At 41.9% G+C, this 22898-nt stretch overlaps 1 protein-coding gene across 2 annotated transcripts in view; it reads left to right on the top strand.

The window, feature by feature from the left end:
• Window positions 1–22898, top strand: part of ADAMTS12 (ADAM metallopeptidase with thrombospondin type 1 motif 12) — a 371764-nt gene that overhangs the window by 140408 nt on the left and 208458 nt on the right. For both annotated transcript variants that reach the window (XM_023216585.2, XM_023216586.2), the window contains exon 3: window positions 10683–10827. In XM_023216585.2, coding sequence (XP_023072353.2) covers window positions 10683–10827 — 145 coding nt within the window. The remainder of the gene's footprint in view (window positions 1–10682; window positions 10828–22898) is intronic.

Raw genomic sequence — 22898 nt, 5'->3', positions numbered from 1 at the left:
TCTTTCTTTCTTTCTTTCTTTCTTTCTTTCTTTCTTTCTTTCTTTCTATTTATTTATTTTGAGACGGAGTCTCACTCACTCTGTCACCCAGGCTGGAGTGCAATGGCACAATCTTGGCACACTGCAACCTCCGTTTCCTGGGTCCAAGCGACTTTCCTGTCTCAGCCTCCTGAGTAGCTGGGACTACAGGCACATGCCACCACGCCTGACTAATCTTGCATTTTTAGTAGAAATGGGGTTTTACCATATTGATCCGGTTGGTCTCAAACTCCTGACCTCAGGTAATCCACCTGCCTCTGCCTCCCAAAGTGCTGGGATTATAGGTGTGAGCCACTGTGCCCGGCCCTGTTCTTTCTTAAACATGATTATTTCAGTCTTTCTCAGCTCCTCTCCACCACCCCTTTAATGTTGTCTTCAAGGATGTGAAAGCCTATTAGACTAAGTGGGAAGATTTTTATTGCCCCCAGCCAAAAAATACTACAGTTACTCAGACCTATTCTCCTTGCAGGGTAGTGGGGGATTACATATAACTAAAACGATTTTATTCTGCTATAATTATGATATTAGTGGGCCATAGAAAATGGAGACAGTGGGTGTGGGCATATTCTGTAAAGAAAGACCCTGTGGTAAGTCAAATCTTTCTTCGCCTTTTTGTTTTAGAGACATGATGCAGATATAAATATTTATTAATGTCCTCATTTATGTCTCTAACATCTCATTCAATCTCCTCTTCATTTTGCTACCCTTTCTCTGCTGTGACTCTTGGTGAGATCAACACTACCAAATTCCTCCTGGTTAGCCTATGTCCATCACTAAGCCATCAGAGATGATACTCCCCTCTACCCCAGATCACTGTGAAACATACCTGGAATGCTGTGTGTGAGGCCTTTACAGTAAGGAAGATAGTCACTGCATGGCCATGGCAACAGCCTTGCCTGGCTGCTCCTCCTTCCAGGGTGGGAGCACTCCCTCATCAGCGATCATTGCCCATCATGGTGGGAGAAGAAGGCCCAGGGCCACGTTCTCCTCAGCCTTGGAAAGGCTTTGTGTCCTTCCAGTGAAGGATAGTTTCTGGTTTGAAAATGGTGAGCTACTGGGGTATCATGAAAAAGTAGTGCTGTGTCAAGGCTAAATCCACCATAATGGCTTTTGGCTTCCCGCAGGGAAAGTGCCTTCACTCCTGGAAGCCGGTTCTCTCCCATTGTTCTCCCTAATAACATGTTTCCTGGGCTCCCCATGTGCTAGCAAGTTTTCCTCTTCCTTTTAGTCCGACACTTTATTTTCTGGTGAGATGTGGCAAATGTGGGTTTGTGGATTGCTGCTTAGAAGCACACACACACACACACAGAGACAGAGAGAGAGAGAGAGAGAGAAAAGACAGAGAAATTATAAGAAGCAGAAAACTTTTCTGATAAAAGATTATTGGGTGCAAGATAAGTAGTAAGAAATGACCAGAAGACTCTGGCATTCCTCTTTTTGCTCAGGGCTTCAAAGAACCATGTTTTCAGTGATGTCATTTATGGGGAGCATACCCTTGTCCCTGAGAACAGTGTTACAGAGAAGTTCTGATGAGCTTTTTGGATGCTACAGTGTCTCTTAGTTGATGCTCCTTGATTTCGTTGGCTAGTCCAGAAATTCATGGTTTGAGATGTCATCAAAATTCCTTTCCTAATTTTCAAGAAGTCCTGTCGAGTTCTTCAGCATGTATGTCAGTCCAGTTTCTTTCAGAATGCCCATTTTCTTCTTGACATGAAATAAATTCACATTTATTTTACATTTCAAATGCAAAACATTTATTCAGCCAGGGTACCTGCCTACTGGAATGTTTTTCAAATCTTTTATTTTGGCATCTTTTTATCATCCTAGTCTGCCAAAATCTTATAGACATTGTGAACCTTGAATTCAGGGGAATAGTCTTCACAAACTGCAATCAGCAATTGTCACAGTTGGAACTTCTTTTGATGAGGAAGGTTAACTAAGTGTTAATTGGGGCCATTATTAGTACTTCTCTATATCCTTAATGCTATGCCAGTTGGAGGTAGGGGGTGGGAGGTGAAAACAATTAAGCACCACATGATGGAAGAATGCAGTGCCTTCCAAAGGGTGGTACATGGATTATCTATAGCAGAAACCTCAGGATGCTTGCTACAGTGCAGATTCCTGGGTCTCACACTAGATTTACTGAATCTCTGTGCAGGGCTCTTGGGCATATGCATTTTTAACAAGCTCTCCGTATGATTCTTTTGCACATTAAAATTAGGAAACCCCTGGACTAATACCTTATTCTCTTTGGTGGTTGCATTTTTTATTTCTAAAGATCCATTTTATTGGACTGAGTGGCTATCAATGACTTACTCTTCTTTCTGTAGGAACAGTAGTTTGTGAATTTGTGGGAGCAGTTCTTGGGAATTGAAATGAAATAAATGTACTCAGTTCCACATGCTATCAAGTGAGAAACAAAGATAATTAACTAAAAGGCAACTTTTCTAGTCTTATGTGAGCAGAGGGTTTTCTTCTAAAACCAAAAGCTGAGTATTTCCAGAAATAAACAACTGTTTTAACCATACTTCAGGATAAGGAAATGACTGATTTAGTCATGGAAGAGTTGAGATGCTGTCCATCAACGTGAGGACATCCACAGAGACAGCAGATTGACTGAAAGCTGGCACTGTTTGGGATCCTTTTCATGAATTACCTTATTTAGTTCTTGTCAGCAAAAACCATTTTGTCATGGTCATTTTACAGATGAGGAAACTGAGGCTCAGAGAAACAAAATTACTTGTGCAAAGCTACACTGCTTGTTAAAATGCTGGAATTGAGTGCTGAACTTAGCCTGTCTCCAAAGTCTGGCGTCTTTTGCTAGAGAAAAACAAACTATGCTATAGAATCTGCTTCCAGCAGGAAATACAGCAGGCCAGGACTTGGCATCCATGGTTGATTTAGAGACTTGGAAAGGAAGTCTATTGAAGGTTTCAGCTCTAATTCCTTTGAAGAAATCTCCATTTGGGAATTTGCTTGATTCTGCCTGTGAGATGCCCTAAGAACTAATTTCTCAGGCCGAGAAGGTACCTGGGATGTGCTGGAGGCTTGATTAGAAGCCTCGGCCATGGTTTCCAGCTCTAAGACTCTATCAAAGAGGAAAAAAGAGAAATTGATTAATTCTGTCCCTGCTCAGATTTTTCCAGATTCAGTCACCACTGGTTCTACCTCAGTTAGTGGGGTATCATCTGATCTGTTTTGTGTTAACTAAGGGCAGGCCTCTTCCTAGAGGAGAACAATTCTCATCACCTCCCTGCTTGTTGGTGAGACGCGCAAGCTTTGCAGTTGTGAGAAAGTTACGTCTGTGGCCATGAGGAGAGAGAGAGTTGGAGTTAACATGTGTGGTGCCTTCTCCTTATCCCACCAGTATCTGAATCTGGACTATGAGTTGGGCATGTTGGAGTATGTCCAACCTCCTGGCTCTGTCAACTCAGAGTCTGACAAATCCCCCATGACAACTACTAATGATCTGTTCCGTCTTGCTTCCTTCTCTCTACCCTTTTGCCATCAGATCCTGCCTACACTATCCATCGGTTCACACCTTCCTCCTTCTGCTCAGAATTTTAGTGACACTGACATCTGGAAATTTTAGTTTTACTTTTGTGGGAGCCCTTTACCCCCTTGCACAAATCCACATCCTCTCTCTCCAGCCCTCAGGCAAGCCCACTGCCGTTGCTTTTCTGAGAACAGTTGTTACTCCATTGCCTGCCTGCCATCAACTTCACTTCCTACTTCTGCTGAAGGAGCCTTGCTTTTGTTCATTATGCCCAGAGGCTGAATGTCAGAGTGTGGCCCCTTCTTGCAGCCTAGCGATGGCTCAGGATCAGCCTGGCAGTCCTCCCATCTGTCTGTGTGGGCAGCACCTCTCTGCCTATTTGAGTTTCTACAGTGTGGCAGGGGATAGCTTTTAAAAAAATGTCTCTGTCCATTTCTACAGAAACCCTTAACTTGTGGCCCAGGCATCCCCTAGACTATCATAGTAGTTAATATCATGGTAACATATTAGCATAAGAGCTAATAGTGCAGTACACTTATCGGGCACTTACTATGTGTGGATACTCGTCCAAGCACTTTACACTGACTCGTTTAATACACATGAAATCCTTTAATGAGTTAATAAGTTACTATCAGTATTCCTATTTATCAGATGAGGAAACTGAGGCCTAGGCTTCAGTTACTTGCAGCTAAGAGATGAGTCAAGCAAATGGACTCTAGAGTACCTGCTTTCAAAGCACCACTTTATACTGTGTTTGCCGTAGATGATGCTATGATGAAATGAGAAACTGTGCATTTATTGAGCACCTACCATATGCCAAGACCTCTGCTAGGCATTTTACATATAGTGTCTCTGATAGTCATAACGCTGCAAGTTAAAATAGATTTTGCCCCATCTTACAGATGAGACAACTGGGGCTCAATGTGTTATGCAATGTGTCCAAGATCACACAGCTCATGCTGTTTCTATTAAACCCTATCATACGTTTTTGATCCTTTGTTCTTTTGGAATCCATTTTGTACATTTTCCAACAAAGAGGTATTTTTTCCCACCACTTGGATTCTGAGCTGCCAGCCAGTGGATGTGGTCTTGTGTATGTTAGGGTTGTATTAGGCTCCTTCAAAAAGCATCTGAGAGGGATGAGGTACATGTAGTTGATATTTCAGGGCTCTCAGGGTACAACCCTCTCCAGAAGTGGAACCCAGCTTCCACTTCTGCACGATCACAGCCCCTGTCCCAGGTTCCTACTAGAGCAGCTGTTCCCATTCCATTCTGTCCTCGGGACAGTGGCAGCCCCCTCACATAGCCCTTATCATGTTACATTTATTCCCAATGATTCATTTTAATTTTTGTGAATGTTGCATTTTTTTCATATCCAGGTGTTTCTATTGATTCTCTGAAGCCTGTGTGCAGTGCATGGCTGTTCCCAGTCTGGCCCCTGATGTATTTGCTCATGAAACCAAACCATTATAGTGAAGTAGGTCACATTTTTGCAGTTCGTTTTCTTTTAAGGCAAGTGCTTAAACTGGCCCTGATGACAGCTCTCATCACTATAGATGAATATGCTTATGTTTATGAATCTCTCTCTTTCCTTACTTGGCCAGTCTTTACAAATAAGCTATCCAATATTGGAGCCACTAACTGCCTGTGGCTGCTTAAATTTAAGCTAATTAAATTTAAATAAAATTTAAAAATTCAGCTTCTCTATTGCATTGGCTATATCTCAAGTGCTCAACAGTCGCATGGGGTTCGTGGCTCCCAAATTGGACATTGCAGATAGAGAAGGTCTTCATCACCACAGGAAGTTGTGTTGGATAGAGCTGTTTTAGGGCAGAGGGACCAGCTCTGTTGTGTTGCTGTATCCCCAATACCTGCTTGGCACATGGTAACTATCAGGCGGATACACCAATGTCTTCCTGGCTTCAGTCCATATTTCCTGAAACCACATGAGTTACTAGGGCTGCCCAGACTCATATGCAAAATCTTCATGAATTGATGGCATCATTAGTCACTCTCTTCACTGGCTTCATGGAGGCCACTTAGGCATCACAGCAGAGGGTAGGGTGTGCTGGGGGAAGTCTTCCCAGTGATCCTACTCCCACCTCTCTTTATTCTGAGGCTTCTGCAATCTCTTGACTTATACTTTCTGCTGACTTATAATTTTGGCTGTGTATTACATGAGAAAAAAACTTGTCTCTTGCAAACCAGCAACAAGAAATAATACTTCAGAGAGCCTCTCATGACTTCAGGACTGTGCCAAGTGTTCCGGAGTCTGTAGAAGTTCAATCTTGGTTTCACTGTCTGAAAGTAGCCACTCTCACTGGCCTCTGAAACACAGTGCTAGAATCCATAGCACCCATGGAAGAGCCGCTCCAGCGAGGGTTGTGTTCTGTGGGGAAGGGCTCTGTGACACAGGACTTCAGGTCTGGGCTCTAGGCCCAGTGCCACCAGAGGCCATGGGTTTGCCTCTTGAATTGTGTGAACACTAAGTCCTTTTCAGCATAAAATTACCCCGGGCTTTGCTGTTCCCTTCCCTACTTGTTAATGAATATCAGCCTTGTCTTCCTGGCTGGATTGTATGTAAACCTTGAGGGCAGGGTCAGTACCTTTCTTAGCCCTCTCAGCACAGGGTTGACCCTATGATAGATACAGATTGATACTTTGTAAGAGAAATTTTTGGGGTGCTATTTTATCCTGTCTATATGATGGGGAACAGGTGATGTCTTTTCCAGTGCTTCATGTACTATAATTGGGTACCTTGGGTACCTCTTTATCCCCAATTTTTTTTTTCTGTTCTTGATTTCAGAATGTATTGTGTTGTCTTTATCGCTATAGGAATAAACAAATTCATCTAGTAACATCTGCGATTTTCAAATGAGTAAAAGGAATTTTCAAGGCACGGTGATGGTTTCAGAAGCACAGTTCCGTCGCACAAGTCCAGGGGGCGCCTTCATGTGTCTTTTACACTGTCATTGGCTCTTACCCTTCAGGCTTTACCTGTGGTACTCCAGAAGGCACAATAGCATAGGGTAGGTGACTCTTCAAGGTCTCTAGTCTCTGTGACTCTAGAACATTCTATTCACAAATTCCATATAAGATGCTGCCAGCTTCCCACTAAACCCCAGATCACTGTCACTAATTGAAGTAAATGTCACATACGTCAAGATGACTAATATGTTGATGCAAGTTGAAGGGAGGGAGGAAAGATTATGGGCCACTCTTCTCACTCTGGGACTGTACTGAAGAGTGAGACAATCCTTCCCCATCCTTCCTCATCAAAGAGCAGTGGAGGTCAGATACCAGCTGGCTCACACCAATACTTCTCAGCCTTTGGTCTTATCCCCACCATCTGGGCTTGCTGCATTTCTCCTAACACAATAAGAAGAGTCTGATTTAATAGGCCAGGGGAAATTCATCCCCTGTAACAAAATCTTTTTTATTGGTCAGCCCCTAACTCTTGAAATGAACTAGTAGCCTTTTTGTGTTTGTGTGTATATCAAACAATTTTTCCTCCAAACAATTCAAAATAGGCTCAAAACGGACATTTTAGTGTTGGAAATCAGGATCATTGTTACCCGTGGGGGATGTCATTGATCTGGAGAAGGAACAGGGAGTCTCTGAGCTGCTGGTAATGTTCTATCTCTGCATCTAGGTGTTCCTTTTATAAAAGATTTATGGGGATTTACAATTAGGATTTTGTACATCTCTCCATATGTTTATAATGCTTCAAAATAAAGTTTATTTTAAACAGTTTTTAGTAGACTTGGGAAGCATTCACAGATTTTTATTTATTTATTTATTATTTATTTATTTTTTGAGACGGAGTTTCGTTTGCTCTTGTCTCCCAGGCTGGAGTGCAATGGCGCAGTCTTGGCTCACTGAAACCTCCACCTCCCAGGCTCAAGCAATTCTCCTGCCTCAGCCTCCCAGATAGCTGGGATTACAGGTGTGTGCCACCACACCTGGCTAATGTTTGTAGTTTTAGTAGAGATAGGGTTTCACCATGCTGTTTCACCATGTTGGCCAGGCTGGACTCGAACTCCTGACCTCGGGTGATCCACCCACATTGGCCTCCCAAAGCGCTGGGATTACAGGCGTGAGCCACCGTGCCCAGCCAGATATTTTTAACTTAATTAAAACAGGTAGGTGAGTTTATTTCCAGAAGAGAGTTAGCAGTATGCAGAGACTCCTGGATACCGGGTGGGAGAAGAGCAGATGACACGGGGGGTGAAGGGGCATATTTATCTTGGAGCTTTAGCCTATGGTTCATCCTGCCCAGGTTCTTCTGAATGCCCAGTGTAAGTCCGCACTAAATTGGATACTTTTTCCTCAATTCCATTTCCATTCTTCTTTAAAGACGTAAGAGAAGTGAGCAGGTTGCAAAGAAGACCAGAATGGAAACTATTTTCTTTGGTTCAGGTACAGACCTGGTAACCGAAGAAGGTGGTTCTCTTGGGCAATTTGCTTCAGGGGAAGTAGGAGCCAGCCCTTTCTTTGGAAAGCAAACCATGGGTGATTTTTTTCTAGCATGACCCTAGCTCCAGTTAGATGAGAGGAGACCAATAAACTGGGCTCACCTGGGTACTAGATGTACAAAGCTCTGTGTTTATACGTTGGGAGAGAGAAGAGGTACAGAGTTTAGCTGAGGAATTCCCCACCTCTCTCCCCACAGCTGCTTCATCCCCTCTCCTACCTGTTCCCTTCTCCATGACAAACACACAGGATCATGGGACCAGCAGCCTACTTGCATGTCAGCAGATCTCCAGCTTCTCTTCTAGCGGATGAGTCAGCAGCTCTCACAGGTTTCCAGGTAGCTTCTGAGAAACATTGAGGTTGAATAGGTGATTTCCACGTGCACCCTGGCAAGACCACCTAGTGGAGGAATGCAAATGGAGTAAGCCTTTAGGAAGATGCTGGTTTGGTTCTCAGGCATTCTCATTCATGTTGCGTGTAAAATGGTTATTATGTCCTCAAGTGGAGTCCCGTCTGTTTCTTCTGTGCCAGTTGGGTCCAAAATTTGAGGCTGAAGAAATACCAATAACTCCTTCATCTTGGTGGTGTCTTTTGTAGTTTTTCTCCTTCAAGGACATCAGTACTGGGCTGATAGCAGGTGCACTAAGGGCCACTAGGTCCAATCATCCTTGAGGACTCCTGGACTTCTGCTTTGTTTCCATGGAATAAATGAGCTTTCTGACAACTGGTTGACATTCTCCTCTTGTGCCTGGTCTCTGACTCAGAAGAGAAATGGAACCAAATCTCAGCACTGCACAGACCCTGTTTCCCACTATTTTATGGCAGTTATTTCACAACTGTCTTTGGGCCTTGTCTGTTCTTCCTTCCTGTTCCAGAGATTATCCTCAGAGACAGATACTGAAAAAAATGTCTTGTTTTCTGAGCAATGTCAGCATAAAAGCAAATTGTGTCAGATGTAACCGCTACTGGAGCTGGTAGTTAAAGTATTACCCCCTCTGCATTTATAAAACAGTTTGCATGGCACTTTTACAAGCTTCACCTCATTTGATTCCCCTAACAGCCTCATTTGATTCCCCTACTACTATGAGGTAGTAGGCGTTGCCCCCTTTTACAGAAGAGGACTTTGTGCCTCAAAAAGTTTGTATGACCCATTCAAGGTCACACAGCTGTTCTTATTACTCCCAGTAAAGTGCTCTATTTTTTTCTATTGTGCTTATTATTAAATAAATTCTAAGGTCAGCAATCAAAATAGGAAGCCGATTGTTAGGTTTGTGTTAAGATCTTGTTACATTACTGGCTACAGTGAAGCAAACATTTTGGAAAGACTCCCAAGTCTAGAGCTGTCTGGTGGAGACCAGCATCCCTCTTTGTTGGAGCCCCTCTTGCCTCCTGACTCTGGGGTCTCCTCAGCTTGTCTTCAGACTCATCTGCAGAGCAGGAAGCCTTGAGTTACTGATGAATAGTGAAAGGAGCTTGAACCTTGAAAGCCTTCTGCAGTTTCCTTAAGCCCCCATGTTTCCAAGTTCAGTTTTGCAACCTTAACATTTACTGAACTGCTATATTGACTCTGGAGACCCTATTACAATAAAATGACATAGAATCAGAGATCCAGAAAGAGCCTAATGGTAGGTGAGACTATGAGCCAAGCCCTCTTCTAAGACCTTTGCATATATTAACTCATTTACTCTTCATAGCAACCCTTGATTTATCCTATTTTTCAGCTGAGAAATTAAAAACTCAGCCAGTCACTTGCTCCCTATTGCGTGGAGGAGTTGTTTAGTTTGAACCTAGTTAAATTCCCTAGTCTGAGCTCCTGATCACTTTAATGTGATGCCCCAAGCAGTCCGTCTAGGTCAGTTCCTTTGTTACACAGACTTAGTGTTGAGATCCTGAGAGTTAAACCCGGATTCTTAGGAGATCATTGACAAAGCAGTTTTCTAAGCACCTCAAATGGGCACTAAACATTCTCCTGAAAGGACAAGAGAGTTGTAGGTTAGAGCACTTCTAGACTTGACCGCTAAAAGGAGTTACTCATTGGCCAGTGTTCTGTAGCATATCACTGATTTTCATATCTGTGAAATGAGAACGTCCCCCTTTCCCTAGAAACTGACAGAGGGCTTTCTGCTGTAGGCCCCTGAAACTCAGTCTCAGATCAAGGACTTTGCATTATGTTTCTTCGTTTTCTTGAGTGAAGAGTGCCATTAAACACTTCCAGCCACACAGTTTTGTGAATATGTGGCTGGGCTACCCCCACGCAGGTAAATGTTCTAAAAGTTGTCAATGGAGTATGGGACATAGATCCCAACTCCATAATAGAACGACTGGGAAACACTGGGTCTTCATTTGGGATCCATAGATATCCAGCAATGGGTTTTAGAGCAATCTGTGAACCTAAAGAATTGTAGGCTACATTTCGGATTCATGTGTATATGTGCACTTTTTTCAATAAGGTCACAAAGGGATCCGTGACTCCCAAATATTTAATAACGATGACTATAAAGGTATTTCACTAAATTATTTGCATGTAACTCTTCTATGAGATCAAACAGCAGACTCTGAAAGCACTGGTCTTAGGAGTTTCAGAGATACTCATAAGGTATAGAATTTTTCACTTTGTTTTTTGTCTGTTTATAGAATTGGTTAAAATAAACTTTCTTATTGAATGTATTTACAGACTGGATTTTTCCAACTACCACATGGAGACTTTTTCATTGAACCCGTGAAGAAGCACCCACTGGTTGAGGGAGGGTACCACCCGCACATCGTTTACAGGAGGCAGAAAGTTCCAGAAACCAAGGAGCCAACCTGTGGATTAAAGGGTATTGTGACTCACATGTCCTCCTGGGTTGAGGAATCTGTTTTGCTCTTTTGGTTGTTTTATTAAAACATGACCTATTCTTATTCAAGTCTCTTATCTTCTCTGTATTCTTTTTTTAAAATATCTTCATGACATTCGAATCTATTCTGTCTTCTATTGCCAGAAAGTGTACATTCTTGTTGGTTGTATAAACCCTTTCACTTGTCAATACTCGAGTCTCTGCATATTCTTAATGAGAAGGAAATAAAAGCATCTTTGCCACATTAATTGATGATACTTATAAGACATTTATAATGAATTTTTTTAAAAAATCTCTTCTGAATAGTGTAGAGGAAAATAGTTAAAATAAAGACGTAATGATTTTCAGTATTAGCAGTGTTACAATGCATTAGTATGGATTACCAGACAGCTTGTCACAGCTGCATATGGAAGGCAGATTTAAATGTTTGATGATGCTGATAATAATGTGTGAAGAAAAACTGAAAAAATTATCAACACATTGTCAGATGATGAATTCAGTAAAGCCTCTTTTGGCTACACAGTGTCGTGTCTGCAGTTTGCTGAGCTGCATTCCCTGTCCTTAAGCCCCAAGAATGATCTGAATTGGTCCTCTTGGCCTTGTCCCAAATAATTTCAGGTAGTTTTCAGAAGTAAACTGATCCAAGTCACTTCTTGCAACTCCCACATTCTTCTTACTGTGTAGGAGATAATAAACTATGCATTAGTTTATCAGGATTGGGAATCAGGACAGTTTCTTAAATATTATATAGTATCTCCTTTCTTCAGAGAAGAAAACAATGCCAGCGGGGCCGTTAGCAAAAGGAATCCCTAACGTTATTTATGTGTCTTGAGGATTTGGAAACTATAGACCTCAAAGGGAAAACAGATGATGAGGGAGTGAGGAAAGGTAGATTCTGAAAAGGGCAGGAGGGACTCAGAACTGGAGCTTTGCAAATAAGAGAATGAAAGGACAAGGGGACAAGCGACTTTCCTACAGACTTCACCCAGACCCTATGCCAGATAGCAACTTCCCTGGGAGTTTCTTCTGTCATCTTAGCAGAGCATGTAAGCAATAAGAAACTTTTGAGTCTAAAATGTTTTCTGTACAGAAAAACAGACAACTGCTTTAAATTGTTAACTTCAGTAAGCTACTGCAGCTTTGTTCTAAATTAGATAACTTAGTGGCTATATCCTCTAACAAGTATCAAGAAAAGGGATGAAATATATCATGTGGCTGATTTGAGTGATGAAGGTATCAATACAGATAAGTTAATCTCAATGTGAATATCTAGCGTTCTCTTGTTTGTCGTTGATCCATCACCTGGATAATTGCCCAGTTCTATTACACTCTGGGTGATGGGGAACACTTTGTGATCTGATGCCTTTTAAATCACTAGAACGTCAATACAGTGGAGAAAGTTACTAGGATAGTGAGTGAACTTGGCTGGACACTCGCTCCTGTAGGCATCCTTGCTCTGTGAAATGAGTGAGACAATGCCTCATCTACCCACCTTGAACACCTCTCTCTCATAACTCCCCTATTGAGGCAGAGTTAATTACAAATGAATTGAGAATAGCAAATATTTAGTCATGAAAACAGAAGGGATGGATTGGAAAAGAGTGGGGTTTACAAATATCAAGGCCCCCTATTAGGGCATAGGCAACTCCACAATTACAACGTTTGTCATCCCATTTCATGTTGTGCTTCTAGGCCAGTCTCAAGACTTTCCACTTCTAAAGAACCTTCTCTGATTAATGCCATACAATCTTTGCCTTGCTAATTTCTCCACCAGATGGGATTTCTCCACCAGATAGAATTTCCACCAGCTGTAATTTCTCCACCTTTGTATCTTGAGGTACTAAGCAAGTATGAGAGAGTATCTGGTAGAGAAATTCACAAAAAAGACACTCTCCTACATCTGCTTAGTACCCCAGAATGTCAGAATTGAAGAGCTCTACTAGAAGAACCTTTGAGGGTGCCTTATGTAGCTTCCTTCCTTCTTTCACCAAAGAGATAGTTGTGTCTCAGAGAAGGGAAAGAATTGTCAAAAGCATCAGAGTAATTGGTGTCAGAATATAGCCAAGCTCACGAGTCACAGTTCTATTCTACCTGAAGCTTTATACGGTCTCCGGTTTACTTTTTAAGTCTTCCTTGAATATAAACCTTGTTTCATCAATAATTCTCACGAGCCCTATTAGAATAGGTATTCCCTCCCCAGTCAGTGTGTAACAGAGGGTTCAATGCAAAGTAGGAATTCAGTAAGTCATCAAAAAGGAACTGACAAAGAGTATTTCATAGCCAAGAAGATGAAGCTAGAGTGTATTAGTGTCTAATATATATGTCACTCATGGAAAGAAAGAAGAAACATGCCTTTTCCAAATATTGAGGAAGTATCAACTGTGTGTGATCATTTCTCTTCTTCAGACAATACGTGTAATGCATAGCTACTGTTTAAATAGTAGCTAGAGATTCAAGAATTGCTAATGTGCTTGTGAATATTCTTAAACTACACATGACGTTTAAATTTTTTATTATTATTATTATTATACTTTAAGTTCTGGGGTACATGTGCATAACGTGCAGGTTTGTTACATATGTATACTTGTGCCATGTTGGTGTGCTGCACCCATCAACTCGTCAGCACCCATCAATTCGTCATTCATATCAGGTATAACTCCCAATGCAATCCCTCTCCCCTCCCCCCTCCCGATGATAGGCCCCAGTGTGTGATGTTCCCCTTCCCGAGTCCAAGTGATCTCATTGTTCAGTTCCCACCTATGAGTGAGAACATGCGGTGTTTGGTTTTCTGTTCTTGTGATAGTTTGCTAAGAATGATGGTTTCCAGCTGCATCCATGTCCCTACAAAGGATGCAAACTCATCCTTTTTTATGGCTGCATAGTATTCCATGGTGTATATGTGCCACATTTTCTTAATCCAGTCTGTCACTGATGGACATTTGGGTTGATTCCAAGTCTTTGCTATTGTGAATAGTGCCGCAATAAACATACGTGTGCATGTGTCTTTATAGCAGCATGATTTATAATCCTTTGGGTATATACCCAGTAGTGGGATGACTGGGTCATATGGTACATCTAGTTCTAGATCCTTGAGGAATCGCCATACTCTTTTCCATAATGGTTGAACTAGTTTACAGTCCCACCAACAGTGTAAAAGTGTTCCTATTTCTCCACATCCTCTCCAGCACCTGTTGTTTCCTGACTTTTTAATGATTGCTATTCTAACTGGTGTGAGATGGTATCTCATTGTGGTTTTGATTTGCATTTCTCTGATGGCCAGTGATGATGAGCATTTTTTCATGTGTCTGTTGGCTGTATGAATGTCTTCTTTTGAGAAATGTCTGTTCATATCCTTTGCCCACTTTTTGATGGGGTTGTTTGTTTTTTTCTTGTAAATTTGTTTGAGTTCTTTGTAGGTTCTGGATATTAGCCCTTTGTCAGATGAGTAGATTGCAAAAATTTTCTCCCATTCTGTAGGTTGCCTGTTCACTCTGATGGTAGTTTCTTTTGCTGTGCAGAAGCTCTTTAGTTTAATGAGATCCCATTTGTCAATTTTGGCTTTTGTTGCCGTTGCTTTTGGTGTTTTAGACATGAAGTCCTTGCCCATGCCTATGTCCTGAATGGTACTACCTAGGTTTTCTTCTAGGGTTTTTATGGTATTAGGTCTAACATTTAAGTCTCTAATCCATCTTGAATTAATTTTCATATAAGGAGTAAGAAAAGGATCCAGTTTCAGCTTTCTACTTATGGCTAGCCAATTTTTCCAGCACCATTTATTAAATAGGGAATCCTTTCCCCATTTCTGGTTTTTCTCAGGTTTGTCAAAGATTAGATGGCTGTAGATGTGTGGTATTATTTCTGAGGACTCTGTTCTGTTCCATTGGTCTATATCTCTGTTTTGGTACCAGACATTTAAAATTTTTAAATCTTGGTGTAATGAAATGTTCTTGGTCTTGCTAAACCAGGTCATTGCTGTGTTCTTATACTATATTGCCCTGCAGAGAGGATAGAATTAACTGACAGTAGTGGTATCATTAACCAACATTAAAGTACATTTCATGCAGGTCAGTTGATGTTGCCAAACTGAATTACTGTGATTATACGAAGAAAAGGTCACCTTTACCATATATAAAGCACTTACTTTTGTAATGTTCAAAGAGGAACACTCTAGATATTGAAGAAAGGTGTAATTTAAAAGTACTCCAGTGCTTCAAGAGAGAAAATACATCAATTCATTTTTCCTAAAATCTGTCCTTTCACTCATTTTTATTTCCCACGTAGAAAGGTGCCCAAGTGTCACAATGTGTCCCTTATCAATGTGACTTAATTTCTATTTTTCAGACCTTTAATATGATGCTATTTTGTTTTTGATTTGCTCAATTTTAGCTACATTTTCTTAAGTTGTTATGCTAGTTTTGTTTGCTTTTCTAAGCCTTATGTTTGGTAAGCCCTGCTGAAATTCTTGTTTCCTCTAAGATTGACTTTCTAGAATCTACGGTAAACAGCGGGAAAATACAGCTTGCCTGAATTAAATCCAGGGGAAATTTCAAAACCTCGTTTTATCAGCGGAGACAAGCTCCTTTCTCTAAGGCTTTTTGGTGAGAACATGATCACATTGGGATTTGAGTGGTGTTAGATGGAAGTCTCTGTGGGAACTTTTGTTCCAGAAATCTGGGGAAGAAGAATGAACACTGGTCAGATCAATCAGATGAGAACAGATACTGGGTCATCTATGGCAGAAAAGGGTCCTGGCAGGTAAGGTCAGAGTCTGGGATTTCATGCATTAGGACTCTAGGCTAGAAAAACAGGGTCTGGCTCCTGGCATACATGCTTGTGTTCAAAATTTATTCATTCATTCAACAAATATCCATGAGGTATCTTCTTTGCACCAGGTTTTTCCTAGGCTCTTTGGGTAGAATTGTAAATAGAATATAGCTCTTTGTCTGAAGCACTGAAAGCTTGGGTATAGGACATGAGTAAGTAGAGATCTAGTCCGGGCTTTATCTTTATAATATATAGTAAGACCAACAAGAGATTTGGAATCTTAATGACAGTTTTGTACTTTTTGCTACTCAATATTGGGTTGCTAGGACATGTAGCTATAATTCATTCATCTTCTCTTCTGTAGAATTTCCATCTCATGATTCTTTCACACTCGATCAAATCTCCTTTGAGTAGATCTAAACTACTTTCAGGCTTGGGCTATTATACATTATGTTGGAAAGAACCTTCTTGTCCATATTTCCTAGTACACAGGTTCATAGATATTCCAGTACTGGGTTCATTCCACCCGGTAGTGGAATGAAATTAGTAACCAATAAGATAAATATGTCTATGACTTTAACAGATAATGCAAAATTGTTCAAGAGCAGTGAACGAGAGTTCCCATTTTCCCATATTCTATCTAGTACTTGGCATTCTCACTTTTATATGTAGTTAGTCTGGTGAATATGAAGTGGTATCTCAACACATTTAATGTTAAAGTCACACATATCCTGTTGTGAATTTGGGCCCTAATCTATAGGCCCTAAATCTAAGGCTTGTGGCTGTAGATTCTTAATTAATAGTTGTCTCCCCTGGACCTAGAGTCAAGGCCCACTTTGTTTGCTTACTTTACTTACTTTGTTTGCTTGTTTTCTGGTTTCCTTTTTCACTTAGTCCCTAGACTAACTTTTCACCCTATGAGTTCTAATGTCTTTTTTCCCCAGAGCAAAAATAGAGAGCAACAGATATCCCAGATGAGCTACCAGTGCCATTTACCAGTCAGGGTTCAATCAGATAAGAACAACCAGTAGGAAATATATATTAAGAAATTCATTGCAAGAAATTGGCTCATGCAATAGTGGGGGCTGACTCGGCAAGTCCCAAATTCATGGGCAGGCCAGCCAAAAGGTCAGGCTAGAATTCTCAGGCACAGGCTGAAACTGCTGTGCCCAAAAAAGACAGCATTTCTTCTTCTGGAAAATCTCGGCTCTGCTCTAGACCCAATTCTGCTTTTTGACTGATTAAATCAGGCCTGCTACATTATGAGGAGTAATTTTCCTTGCTAACAGCCAACTGATTATAGGCTTTAATCACATCTACAAAATGCCTTCCTAGCAACACCCAGATTAGTGTTTGATTGAATAACGGGGACTGCAGCCTAACCACATTGACACGTAAAGATCATCATGCTGCATCTTTTACTTTTTTGTCTGAGTTGTTTTGCTTACTTTTTTTTTTCTACTTTTGGCCTTGAGGATTTCTTCTTTCTTTCATGTTTTACTATTGTTAGGGGCTTAATACTGGAGCATGTTTAAGAATATCTGGTCTATTGTAAGAAATCAAAGCCTCAAGTGAACTTCTTATCTAAGACATTCGGAAATTGTGAGTTGCTTTTGAAAATTACATGCTCAAATATAAATAAGTGTAAATGGTATAATACCATTAACACTAGCTCCTTGGAATTTATTAGCTTGTGAGAGCACCAATCTGATAAATCAGAACAAAGTTATAAACTTGGGGGATGTTTATAATTTTTTCTGATTTCATGGAAATCCAGTGAGTTGAAGATTCTAAGTGACCACCATACTCCACATTGAATTTAACATGTACTCAATAGATGGTTTTCCTTGGCTAACACAAACATTTCTTGACACAACCTGCCTGAGTCTTGTCTTGAATTTCTTGATTACTTGATTGCCTTGTGAATAGAGGTGGTTCCACAGTAGCTTGTGCTTTGCTTTGCTGTGAGGTAGTGAGCATTTTAATTGTTGCTCTACATTTGTTTTTTATTGTTTCTTCTATTTTTGGAGGGGTGGCATGTGCATATATATTATTATTATCTGCTATAAGGACTGGTGGAAGGATTGATAAAGCACTTCAAGTTTTTACTAATGAGAAGGATGAAAAGACTGTTGGTGAAAATTTGGGGAAATGCTTAATGCATGAATGTATAGGGAGATAAAATAATAACCTTATTAGTTTTGTTTGCTTGATAAAATTCGAGACCAAGACTTTAGTTACTCAGAGTGCCAGAGGCCTCAGCATAGTTTCTCTGTAGCTCTGAGATACTCAGTTTTTTTTTTTTTTTAAGCCTTTTTTCATTAACCAGCCTTCATGCAGATAATCTTCTTCTTTGCATTTCCTCAGCATTGGATATTCTTTTTGTATGTTCCTTCATCACTTCAGGTGCCTGGGTTTCCATGCCCCGATAAGGAAATGGCTCTCCTGGAAACACAACATCTGCTTGTGTTATCTCCTCCAGGATGCTCTGTGGTGAGCCTATGCTGTCACAGTGGCAGAGGCTGCACTGCAGTGCGGAACTGAACTCAGAACAGCCAAGAGCACTGTGGGAGGCATTCTGGGGTGAGAGGGGGCCTTTGGATCAATATGAGCAAAGGATCAGTTTCACCTGACAGATGATTCTTTTGTAGGACAGAATGTCCTAATGCTAAAGAAATGTTACTTGATGTGTTCACTACCTAGGCTCTCTGGCATTTCCCACAACTCTGTAGGGCAATGAATAAGTAGCTTCAAGCTTTGCCTTTCATCATTCCTGTGCTGCCATCTGCCTTGGGTGGAGGCAGGAGGAGGCTTGTTCTGTTCTGACCCAACTTCTGGCTTCATCCTGCAAAGGCCTGAGAGAGCCTCTGAGCTTTCTACCCCTCACCCATAGAGTCATCAGAAATTCTGATAAAAAAGTGAGATTCACTCTAAAGAAAACCAACAAGGAGCCGGGTGCAGCAGCTCACACTTGCAATGCCAGTGCTATGGGAGGCCTATGTGGGAGGATTGACTGACCCCAGGAGTTCAAGACCAGCCTGAGCTACATAGCAAGACATCATCTTTACCAAAAAAAAGAAATTTTTTTTAATTGGCCAGAAGGTGGTGCACACCTGTAGTCCCAGCTACCCAGAAGACGGAGGCAGAAGGATTGCTTGAGCCAGGAGATTGAGGCTGCAGTGAGCTCTAATCTTGCTGCTGCACTCCAGCCTGGGTGACAGTGAAACCCTTTCATTTTTTTAAAAAATGAAAGAAAACCCAAAACAAATTACCAAATTTCTAGCTTCAAAGCTCTGTGTGGCAAGTAAACCCCCGGTGAGGTTGGCCTTCTTTAATCCATGTCCTCAACCAACTCACATTATTACCAAGTCCTGTCATTTCTGCCTCCCTAAATAGTTTCCTAAGTTGTCTGCCTTTCCCCAGTGTCATAACTGTGCCCCAGCATCTGTCGCCTCTCACTTGGATGATTGCAGCAGCCTCCTAACTAGTCTACCTGCCTTTGATGTCTCCCATTAGAAGTCAGAGAAATATTTCCAAAACACAAATCAGATCGTATCTTTCCCATGACTAAAGCCTGTCAGTGAACCCGTTACCCTCAGGATAAAGACCCAGCTCTTTTAGTACCTTTTGGGAGCGCATTCTCTTGTTACTCCAAATATAGCCTGGTGCCATCCTGACCTCATTTTTATTATTTAAAGAAGCTTTGCTTTTCATCACCGCTACCCCTTGCCCTTAGATTTCTTCTCCCTGAAACTTGTTCTCTGCAAATGCTTTTCTGAGTGACTTCTACTTATTCTGTAGGACCCGCGCATGGCTTCCATTAGAACACTACCTATTTCATTCCCTACCACAGGCTCTATCATATGAGTATCTGCCTGTGTCTTTCCCTAGATAAGAAGCTCAGTGGGGACAGGAGTCGTGTCTGCTTATGCCCGGGGGTGTTCCCATGATCTATCAGAGTTCCTGGACACAGCAGGAACATAAATATGTGCAACTAAAGTATTGAACTTACTGTCTGTGATGCATTTTACAGCTTATTAGATACTTCTATTTTACCTAGATGGAGCCAGTTTAAACCCTGAGGATAGCCACCCTTTCCTGGAGGAATTTAGTGTGTGCTCTGAATGGCGTGCAAACCAGCAGTAGCTGCAACTTACCTCAATCCTAAAGAGGAATGTGCGCCAGAGACAAAGATGTGGCAAGGGTTGTGACTTGTGGCCTGAGGGTGTAGTTAAAAATAAAAGGACTCCTTAAAATCTTTATTTTGGAGAAAAGCAGATTGTGTATATATTTATGTGTGGATAGAAGGAAAGAAGGGTGGGTGGATGGATGGATGGATGGTTGGATGGATGAATAGATGGATGGGTAGATGCAGATAGAAAAAGAAATAAAGTTACTTCATTTACTCAATGAGCTCCCACACTCACACTGTGCCAGACACCAGGTACTTGGGATACAAGGGTGAACAAAATATTGAAGCAAGCAGGAATGTAGAGATGGAGACCTAAGAGAGCTCTTGGGTAGAGAGGAGCAGGTGTGTTCTCTAGGCAGATACAAAGAGGCAGGAGCCTTGGAGGATGATACCGAAGATGAGGCCCTGAGACCCAGCCAGTTGGCCAGAGCAATCTTAGCAAACTGGGTGCTGGTCCCTGAGCCTAGAGCATGCATAGTTTTTAGTTTCCTGTAGGCAGTGGGAGGACAGATTCTCATCCAGTCCACTAAGTAGATTTCTGGCATTCTTCCAGTCTCATTTCAAATAATGCCACCTTCCCCAACCCTAGACTGCCTCTGACGCCTGCTAGCCCCCACCGTTTCTTGAGCTCCATCTGCATTCTGATGTGGCCCCTTGTTGTCATCAACCTCATCTCCCACTGCTCTCCCTTTCCTTTTCTGCCTCCTCAGTGTTCCCTGAAGTGGGCTCACTGCAGGGCCTTTGCCCTGGCTGTTCTCTCTGCCTGGAACATTCCTCTTCCAAATTTCTTTATGGTTCACCCTTTCATGCTAATCAGCTCAAAATACCCAGAGAAGCCTTCCCTGCCCACTGTTTGAGATGGCTTCCCTCCATCACTTTGCAAGCCCTTTATCCTACTTTATTTTTTCACAGCACTTGTCATCATAGCTGCTTATTTGTTTACTGGTTTATTATCTGTCTTCCATGAACCGGAAATATGCTCCATCCAGGCAAATACTTTCTCGCTTTTGTTCTCTGGGGTATCCTTCAGTTGCCTAAGATAGAGCTGGCCATAGTCGTGAGCATCTGGTAAATGTTGAATGAATGAATGAATGAGTAAATAAATGAGTGAATTATAGCTTCATTAGTGATTATCCTATTGAACTTGGATCTTATTTCTACCAGTAGACACATCTTTGTATTTTAAGTATCAAGCCTAGTATCTGATGCATACTAATTTTTTTTTTTTTTTTTGAGACGGAGTCTCGCTCTGTCGCCCAGGCTGGAGTGCAGTGGCCGGATCTCAGCTCACTGCAAGCCCCGCCTCCTGGGTTTACGCCATTCTCCTGCCTCAGCCTCCCGGGTAGCTGGGACTACAGGCGCCCGCCACCTCGCCCGGCTAGTTTTTTTTTTTTTGTATTTTTTTAGTAGAGACGGGGTTTCACCGTGTTAGCCAGGATGGAGCAAATGATGTGTGTTTGCAGTGTGGCACTGTGGGTGTGCGTAGATATCAGTCTTACCTGGGGCAAGGGTCTCAGCATTCCAAAAGCACTGGGAGCCACTGAGGCAAGGCAAATGTGTTCTTTGGCAGCAACTAATATTAACTATGAATTTGTCCCACAGCTTGATTAATGCCAGTGTTTGGGAAAACAAACATTCCCACCCCCACAGTGTCCCATTTCTGTGCAGCAGCTGGAAGTCTCATACATCACCACATTTTTTTTTTTTAATGTGGTGATATCCTTTAATGGGGAAGGAAGTTTACTTGTTAGATTTGACATCAGATGTTTGAGGAAATTATCAATGTACTATATGTTCTAATCCTCCCCTTCAAAGGAAGATTAATGAATCCCCTAGGGCACTTTTTGGGCCAGTAAGCCAAAAATGAGAAAGTTCAAGACCTTTAATTACATTGCTTTGTGTGTCATTGATTGACCTCCTTTTTTTCAAGAAATTTTAATTTGTCAGGTACTAAAGGACACAGCTCTGAACCTGTCAGATTAGGCCCTGCCCTCAGAGACTTACAGTCTAGTGGAAAAATAACTTAAACAAAAATCACAAAATCATATGCATGAACATTGTGACAAATGCTATAAGAGTATCTAGCGGAGGAATTGATGTAATTAGGAGGGTTAGAAATGTTTTCTCAAAATAAGCCACAAAAGTGGTTTTGGTGTAATCCCAGCACTTTGGGAGGCTGAGGCGGGCAGATCATGAGGTCAGGAGATTGAGACCATCCTGGCCAATATGGTGAAACACCCCGTCTCTACTAAAAACACAAAAATTAGCTGGGTGTGGTGGCACATGCCTGTAATACCAGCTACTTGGGAGATTGAGGCAGGAGAAACACTTGAACCTGGGAGGCAGAGGTTGCTGTGAGCCGAGATGGCGCCACTGCACTCCCGCCTGGCGACAGAGTGAGACTCCGTCTCCAAAAAAAAGTGGATTTGGATTCTTAGGGAGCCATCTTCCAAGATTGCTTCTACTGGTATTCAGCACTTGAGAACTGGTGTCTGTTAGGAGCTAAATGGGGTCCTCCCCAAAATCCATATGTTGAAGTCTTAACCCCCAGGACCTCAGAATGTGACTGTATTTGGAGATAGGGTCTTAAAGGCTTAATTAAATTAAAATAAGGTCATTATAGTGGGCTTTGACTTTTCCCTCATAAGAAGAAGAAATTTGGACACAAGCATGTCCAGGGGAAAGACCCCATGAGGACACAGAGAGAAAGCCTCATCTGCAAGCCAAGGAGAGAGGCCTCAGGAGAAACCCAACCTTCAGATACCTCATCTAGGCCTTCCAGCCTTCAGAACTGTGGGAAAATCTGTTTCGGTGGTTTAGGCCGCCAGTCTGCGGCACTCTGTCATGGCAGCCCTAGCAGATGAACGTAGCATCCACTGGCCATCCTGCCGGCACAGAGCTCCTTTACTTCTGCCAACCTAGGAGCACTTAGCTACGCTGTGTGTGCAGCAGGAAACTACACACACACACATCAGTGAGGTTTTGTCAGGGCTGGCTGCATGGGACTGTGGCTGGAGGGGCCACACAAGGCCTTACACTAGAAAGAGTTCCATGCTTGGGGTGTAGTGCTTTGAGGTAGCGTCTTGAAATTTTTAGT

Source organism: Piliocolobus tephrosceles, chromosome 4 (assembly GCF_002776525.5).
Source record: "Piliocolobus tephrosceles isolate RC106 chromosome 4, ASM277652v3, whole genome shotgun sequence".
Taxonomy (NCBI): Eukaryota; Metazoa; Chordata; class Mammalia; order Primates; family Cercopithecidae; genus Piliocolobus; species Piliocolobus tephrosceles.
Note: the sequence above shows the minus strand (reverse complement) of the source record. Positions and strands in the feature narration are given on the sequence as shown.